The sequence below is a fragment of the Nannobrachium achirus genome (assembly GCF_963921795.1).
Source record: "Nannobrachium achirus genome assembly, chromosome: 5".
Taxonomy (NCBI): Eukaryota; Metazoa; Chordata; class Actinopteri; order Myctophiformes; family Myctophidae; genus Nannobrachium; species Nannobrachium achirus.
Genome location: NC_137814.1, coordinates 68,243,140 through 68,251,526, shown reverse-complemented (window position 1 = coordinate 68,251,526; position 8,387 = coordinate 68,243,140). Strand labels below are relative to the sequence as shown.

The 8,387-nt window shown below is 42.9% G+C and overlaps 1 protein-coding gene across 1 annotated transcript; it reads left to right on the top strand.

The window, feature by feature from the left end:
* Positions 1 to 3,528: 3,528 nt before the first annotated feature.
* Positions 3,529 to 6,409, top strand: LOC308285654 (alpha-1,3-mannosyl-glycoprotein 4-beta-N-acetylglucosaminyltransferase C-like; the record flags this gene model as incomplete). Its single annotated transcript, XM_080726487.1, has 3 exons — positions 3,529 to 3,657; positions 4,578 to 4,725; positions 5,247 to 6,409. The coding sequence occupies 3 exons, from the start codon at positions 3,529 to 3,531 to the stop codon at positions 6,407 to 6,409; spliced, it is 1,440 nt and encodes a 479-aa protein (XP_080582613.1).
* Positions 6,410 to 8,387: the final 1,978 nt, after the last annotated feature.

The window sequence follows — 8,387 nt, the reverse complement described above, 5'->3', positions numbered from 1 at the left end:
ATTAGCCGCTCAATTGACCAAATTCACGTTGCGCAACTTCCTGGTGCTGACGTCACGGTTGAAGGGGAAACCCTACTAAAAGCCCATAGAAATTTAATGCAATTTCCGAATAGTAAAGTATAAAATACGGCTAGCATGATCAATAACACAAAATAGTAAAAGGCACAAAGCGTTATAATTTACTTTACCGTTCAAAATAATGTTGGCTTTAAGTCCAGCACTTTCTGTGTTAGTTTACCCTTCAAAGCTGACGTCAGCACCAGGAAGTTGCTAAGAAATTTGCTGAGTGCGCTTGCGTGGGTGGGCCGTGAATAGGGTCTATCTTCTTCTTCTAGTGTTCCGGCAGACTAGATGCCTTGCAGCACATTGCTGCCTCCCACTGGTCGGGAGTTAACCTCATTTTGTGTCCATCACTTCTAGATCTGCAGGCCTGTAGCAGCAATGAACTCAAGGACTGCTTTCACTGCCCTAGGCTGGTTCTCAGTAGGACTCAGGAGACTCCTAGTGTTATACTGCATGTGGGTTCTGTTACCACTGCTGCATACATCCTTTTTCTTTCTTCAGTGTATTGACTGCACTCCATGAGGACATGTTTCACTGTTTGGTCTTTTTTACAGGTGCCACAGAGTCTTAGCTGCTCAATAGTTCATCTTCTGTGCCCCCCTTCAGAGAAGTGACTGCTGGCCTAGCGGTCCAGACGCATACCACATATTGGGCTCTATTTTGATTACCACCAGCACTTATGCCTTAACTTAAGACCTGGAGGCGTAAACTGCTGTTTGGCTGTTTTGAGTGGCCAAACAGCATTTGCCACGATCACGACGACCTTTGCTGCGAGTCACTCCCCATCTCTCTCTCTCCCTGATTCCTGTCTACCTACTGTACTCACAGATAGTACTGTATGTACTATCAATAAAGGCAGAAAAGCCCCCCAAAATATTGAAGGGCAACAGACTGAAATTTGGCGTAGCTAATTCTTAATCAATGATGTTTATGACACTCAATGTTTGTGCTCTGTGCTGTGCTGGGTTGGCTTTGTTTCAGTGTTTCATTTAGTTAGAACTAAACGGAGAAGAAATCATAATCATGCTTAATACTCTTAAGTCATCATTCATGATGATGTACTTAACCAATAACACTTTAATGAATGTGTTGTTTAAAGAATGAATTAAGCACTGTGTACTCAATGCAAATTCCTGATTATTCATGGGGTATTAATGAATGAAGTAATTAAGCTTTCATGCATGAATTCATACGTGAACTAATTCGTCGTGAAAATGAGTGCAAATCTTTGAATATATTTATTTTTTAAGCGAACATTTGTAAATCAAATCTTGCTTCTGGGGGGTTCCTGCAAATATTTTGAGATGGGGGTCCGTGGCCAAATACATATAATTTTGGGGGTCCTTCACATGAAAAGCTTTGAGCACCACTGACATAGAAACATAGGTTTTTCAAAAAACCTCAGAAGGATTTGAAATATTCAAAGACTTGCACAAATTTTCACGATCTTTCAAAAATAGCAGATCTACAAGCTTGCAGTGCGGCTGAGAGCTTGTAGATCTGCTGTTTTTCAATACTTAAAGCACACAATAATGCGTAATAAATAATGTGTTCCCAGTCTAAATGGGTTAAACCCCCCTCCCCTATGAAGAACATTCATGGGGGGCCCGCAGTGAATCCTTGTACCCAGGGCCCAGAATTAAGTGTGACACCCCTGATATAATAATATAATTCTAAACAGACCCAATTGTTGATGTGTTATTCACAGTTCTACCTTTAATTTCCATATAAATTCGGTGACCAACGTGGGATTTTGTAACGTCTATATTTGCTCCTGGAGAAAGCAAACAAAAAGCTCATGAATTCTCAGCAATCTTTTCTCTTGTCAAGGAAATGATGTTCATAAATTGTATCTAGGCCTTTGTTGGAAGATCTTTGTTCGTTTCCGCAAGTGTAATATTTGCTTTGTCAGACCACTATTTCAAATCATATTGTGTGTGTGTGTGTGTGTGTGTGTGTGTGTGTGTGTGTGTGTGTGTGTGTGTGTGTGTGTGTGTGTGTGTGTGTGTGTGTGTGTGTGTGTGTGTGTGTGTGTGGACAGGGAAATACTACTTTGAGGGGACCTCATGTCCCCACAAAGACAGTACAATCCTTGCACACTACCTTGTGGGTACTTATTAATACGTCCCCATAAGGTCTTTAGGGGTTAGGTTAAGGGTTAGGGTTAGGGTTAGGGTTTAGGGTTAGGGTTAAAATGAATGGAATGTCTCCATACAGATAGTAGACTATGAGTAATGTCCCCACAAAGTAGCAAATGCAAACCTGTGTGTGTGTGTGTGTGCGTGCGTGCGTGCGTGCGTGCGTGCGTGCGTGCGTACGTGCGTGCGTGCGTGCGTGCGTCCATAATATGTATAAAGTCAAAAGGATGCTGTGCAAAGATCTACACAAAGATTGATATTTATGAAAAAGGAAATGATTGAGAAGGTGTGTACAGTATATCTCCATAAACTGTGGTGTACTCAGATTACAATTTGTGGTTTGGTGACTCATACAGTAGCTGAGGACAAGAGATTGTGCTGTAATAAATGTTAATGTATTTTTGGCTGTTCTTACACTAGAGTCTGAGTCCAATAACATTTCATAGCAACATGTGTGCTTTCTATATTATGACGTTAGGCTATTTGCCCATTATAAAGTTGGTTTCGGCACAATGCTACAAATAAACACATTTTGCTAAACACATTTCAACCTGCAGGTGGACATCGCTGTCTCCATGGACGTAGCTTACTGTCTGTTTGGTATTATTGAGCGGTACTAACAGATCCTACGTCTGGCTTTCTTTGTATGTCTGTCTGTCTGTCTGTCTGTCTGTCTGTCTGTCTGGAGATCCCTGCTCTGAGTATTTGAAATCCCTGTGATGTCACCTGTGATGTCACAGTGATGTGTCAGGGGAGCGTGATTATGGATCCCACTGGGAAAGATGGATAACCACGCCCCGGACTCATTTTTGAAGCTTGTGATTGGCTGAACCGGACGTAGGGAGCGCTCCGTTGTAGTCACTTGGACCGCGCGAGGTGCACCAAAACCCAATTATCATTGCGTTTATCGTGCGCTTGCCCAGGCTTTACGGCCTGGGCATGAATATAACGATTGCATTCACCACGGCTTCGTAACTCGTGCGGCGCTCCGCCGGCCGTGCGGCCCTGGCCCGCTCTTCGCGGGCACTCGCGCCTGCGGCGCTCGGCGCGAAGAGCAGGACCAAGGTCCGCTGGCCTTCGCGCCGCTTGCAATGTCGTGGACAATAACTGAAAACGAGCGCTCTATGCCGTTTCCATCCATCTTTCCCAGTGGGATCCATAATCAGGCGTCAGGGGAACCACAGTGTCAGGCGTGACAGAGATACGTGACCGTTCAGATACTAAACTGTGACCTACGGTCGCAAAAACAGTAAGAACTATTTGTATAATTTTTGACCTATAAGTCTGTGCTCTATGTATGCTTTTCCCCACAGTGAGCGATGGCACCATGAGGTTGATGTGGAGGTCTGTGGATAAGATGAGGTGTTTACGAAAACGTTCGATGTTCCCCTTCCTCGGGTTCCTCATCACCTTTCTCCTCTTTCTTAACCTGTACATGGACAATGGGTATGTGCTGGTAAGTTTCGAGAACTATACAAATTCCCTGGGAATAATTATTCCTTGTATATCAAAATGTTAGCTTCTTTTTTTAGCAGGTTTTTACTGGTTCTTCCCACTGGGACATAATTGTAATAATTATTATTGTGCAAGAATTATCACAACAAAATACAAAACAAGTCACCATCTTGGAGGCAGGTGGGATACATAAAATAAATGTGCATCGGATTTAAATGAAAATGTCTTCTTGCTCTCCTTTTTTATCGCTTGCTTGTTTTTGAAGCGGTGAAAGCCGCTTCCAAGGAGTGGCTTTGTGTGTCCCGTTCATGTCCATATATGGTAATTTCAGTCCAGAATGAACAGGTTTTATCTGTCCGTAAATGTGTGTACCATGTGTGTCCCCTCATGTCCATATATGGTAATTTCAGTGCAGAATGAACAGGTTTTATCTGTCCGTAAATGTGTGTCCCATGTGTCCCCTCATGTCCATATATGGTCATTTCAGTCCAGAATGAACAGGTTTTATCTGTCCCGTACGTCCAGAATATGTGTGTAGTGTCCGTCCCGGTCTGATGATTGGATGATTAAAAATGTCCAATGAGACCATACTTTGAGCATTGGTCAAGCTTCACATGACAATTCGGCCCTCCAGATAAAATCATTCATTCATTCAGAATTCAGAATTCTTAAGCTCTAGAACACATAGGATGAGAGTTCACTGCTTCACTTCGAACCGAGGTTTGATTTTTAATGATTTGAATGAGTCTATGTCTAACTACCTTCCTGGTCCAGGTCACATAATGCATGTACAATCCCCAGAGTATCCATTTGTAATGGGTCACTTTTGGTAACATTTGTACCCCCTGAATCAACACTGAGGATTTTATTGTGTGGAATTATACTGTAGGTGTGTTACATGTTATCATTTTTGTTTTTTAGGAGGCAAACAAAAGACAACTGGAGGACACGCTCATACACTCTACCAACTCTGAAAGATACATCCACACTTTCAAAGACCTCTCCAACTTCTCTGGGACCATAAATGTGACCTATCGTTACCTTGCTGGAATCCCCTTGCCACGTAAAAGTATGTATTTCCCAATACCGTATTAGAATTGTATTCATTGGATGTAATCTGTATGGTATCTTAAAAAATATAGGATGATGAAATGTAGTGACAGGGACTATTACACATGGGGGAATTGGAATCAAGATGCAAAAGAAGTTGATTTAAAAAATAAAGATTTGTCCAGAATTCGTGAACATTTTAGGTACAGTACATACTGTAGTTGATGCTTCAGAATAATTCTCATTGGATATAACTGTGAAATAAATATTGAGTAATGATAAATGTCAATATTTTATTATTATTATTTTTTTTTAAGAAACCTTTTTTTCCTTTACGGATATATTGTTTTTCTAGATAGATTTTCATTTGCATTTGTTATATTGCTGTTGATGTACTGACATTTAACCTTGTTTATTATTGTGACGTTTCATCTGCTAAATTGCTTTGGATTAAAAGTGTGTCTGCTAAATGCCTAAACTGTAAACTGTAAACTAGGCAATAATAGACAATTTCACAGTTAAGCTATTCTGTTTTTACAGAGTATCTCACAATCGGCCTGTCGTCGGTCAAAAGGAAACGTGGGAACTACCTCCTGGAGACCATCAAATCCATCTTCGACCAGTCCAGTTACGAGGAGCTGAAAGAGATCGTGGTCGTGGTCCACCTGGCAGACTTTGACATGGTCTGGTGTGAGAACCTGGTGCAGGAGATCACCAGGAAGTTTGCCCACCACGTCATAGCCGGACGTCTGCTGGTGATCCACGCTCCGGAAGAGTACTACCCATCTCTGGACGGGCTGAAAAGGAACTACGACGACCCCGAGGATAGGGTCCGTTTCCGTTCCAAGCAGAACGTGGACTATGCTTTCCTCCTCAACTTCTGCACGAACCTCTCTCACTTCTATGTGATGTTGGAGGACGACGTGCGCTGCACCGGGAACTTTCTGATGGCACTGAAGAAGGTCGTCGCTTCCCGAGAAGGTTCTTACTGCAGGGTGACGCTGGAGTTCTCCAAGCTTGGCTACATAGGGAAGCTGTACCACGCCAGAGACCTGCCACGTCTGGCCCACTTCCTGCTCATGTTCTACCAGGAGATGCCGTGCGACTGGCTCCTCATTCACTTCAGGGGTCTGCTGGCCCAGAAGGACGTGATCCGCTTTAAGCCCTCGCTGTTCCAACACATGGGTTACTACTCCTCTTATAAAGGTGCAGAGAACAAGCTGAAGGACGACGACTTTGAGGAGGACTCCATAGACATTCCTGACAACCCTCCTGCTACCTTTTACACCAATATCAATGTGTTTGAAAGCTATGAAGCAATGAAAGCCTATAGCAGTGTCGTCGATGAATACTTCTGGGGGAAGCCCCCGTGCACAGGAGACTTCTTTGTCGTAGTCTTTAACAAATCAGCCAAAATCAGTAAGATTAAAATCACTACAGGTACAGACGACAGGCAAAATGATATTCTTCATCACGGCGCTCTGGAAGTAGGGCAGAAGTCAGTGGAAACCAAGCAAGGAAGGCAGTGTACTTCCTACATCACATTAGGGGAGTTTCATGGTGGCAACATAGAAGTTCATGATGTGGACCACAATATTAGTTTTGACATTGAATGTGTGCGAATTGTTGTTAGCGCCAGTCAGGAAGAATGGCTTATTGTAAGAACTATCAGTCTGTGGACTACCCAGCCCAAAAATCATTAAAATGTAATAAGACACATTGTTTTAAAACGTTCGCTGTTTATATGTATTTATTACTGTGAAAGCTTTCAAGTTCATTTGGACAACCTCTGGAGGTATATATATTTACGTATTATGTGGAATCTGAAACAGTCCATATTTTCTTGGATTGTTCAGAGATTTTCTGTGAATTGTGATTTTTCCCTATGGATTAAAATGACTTGTGATTAGTATGAAGCCTTTTTTTTACCTCTATATCCCTTTTCCTAAGCAAACAAAAATGTGTATAAAAATGTGTTTTTACAGATGGTGTTAGTGTCAATTATTTAATTTATTCTAAGGGCCCCTTGAACCTAACCCTGTTGCCAAGTCAAGTGATGTGATATGTTTAGCTTTTAGTAGTCAAAACATCATGTGGAGAACAGAATTCACTAATGCCTTTCAATCATCTCGGGAACTGACAAGAAAAAAGAGAAAATCAAATCAAGAGAATGAGAGCTGGTTCATAATATAATGCACAAAGCATTTTTAGCACCTTCCTCTTGCTTGAAGCTGCCTCTAATCAAGCTTTATATTTTTGACTATACTCTGCCCTCTTCTGGTGATCTCAAAAACTGCATTTATCCAATGTTATCAATATCATAGGAGCTGTACCTGTCTGACTGGCCAACATACTCTATGGCATTGGTTCTCAAAGTCCGGGGACCCCCAGGGTCGTTGAAGGAGTTCCAGGGGGTCCCGAGCTAAACGACATAGTTAGTAATCATTACCAAAAGGACCGCTATGGGTATGTATAGCCGGGCAGATAACAGAAATAATCGTTCACTTGCGGATACAAGCACCAAAATTGGCACACATACTCCTTAGGGATTGCTCTTTTCATAAAACCATCTGGCCAAATCAAATTTCAAGATGGCGGCCATTTTTCAAGATGGCCGCCATTGAATATACAGTAATCTTGCATTCCGCAATAAAATACCATAGACCTGTCCTATTTGAATGATCTTGGTGTCAAATCATAAATTTTTCACTATGTAGAATCCAAATTTGGACCCATGGACTTACTCACTGGCTTCCTTGTACCATATATCAGTCCCGGAATCCTAATATTCTGCTAAATTAGAGGTTTGTGTTATGTCTGACTCGGATAAAATGGGTGGTAGTGTATATCTTAGTATTGTTAGAGGTTTATAGTGTGCTATTCTTCGACCTTTTCGACTTGGGTAACCCTGCCAGGAGTACAGGAGTGCAAGACTCCTGCCGACATAGCTCTGGGGGTCATGGAGACACGCAAACTGCCTCACCACGATAAGGTGATGATCCCGTCGAGGCTAGTATAGTAGGCCTAGACTACAACGCTTCTAAACCTCGCACCTGCAGCTGCACAGTGCCGTGCAGGTCAGACCAAAGTGGTAGCATTTGCATCGACTGCAGCATTCCAACTTGCATTCACACTTGGTCAGCTGCTGGCAACTCTCTGCAATGGGTAGGAGCTCAGTCCAATCAATCTGCCGCAGATCTCCTTTCTTGGTCCAGCCCCAGTTGTCAGGAGTCTGCATTTCTGGTTGACATACTGTTGACTGACTCCAGATGCAGGCCGCTTGATAGGAAGCGCGCTTCACATGTTGCTTCAGTGCTGCTTCCGAGCAAACAAGTCCAACCTCGCATCATTGACACCTTCAGCTGTGCTGGATCGGTCGTACATCATGACCACAAACTTCTCCAAGGTTTTCAGGTCTTCATCATCCACTACAGGTGGGTAATGGCTGAGTTTGCTGAAGACACCGGAAGCCTCATCACAAACATTCCAGGTTTGCCACGCAGACTTCTTCCCCTTTACGCGGAATGCTGAAACAACATCGCAGCCAGTGAAGGCATGGAAGAAGAGCATCCCTTTGCTCTTTTCTGCAAGAGTGCAACACAGGTCATGAACAGAATCCACTTTAAGTTCTGTCTTTGGCCAAAGGCAACCCACTGCCCAGCCCTGAGGCTCATAGGGCAG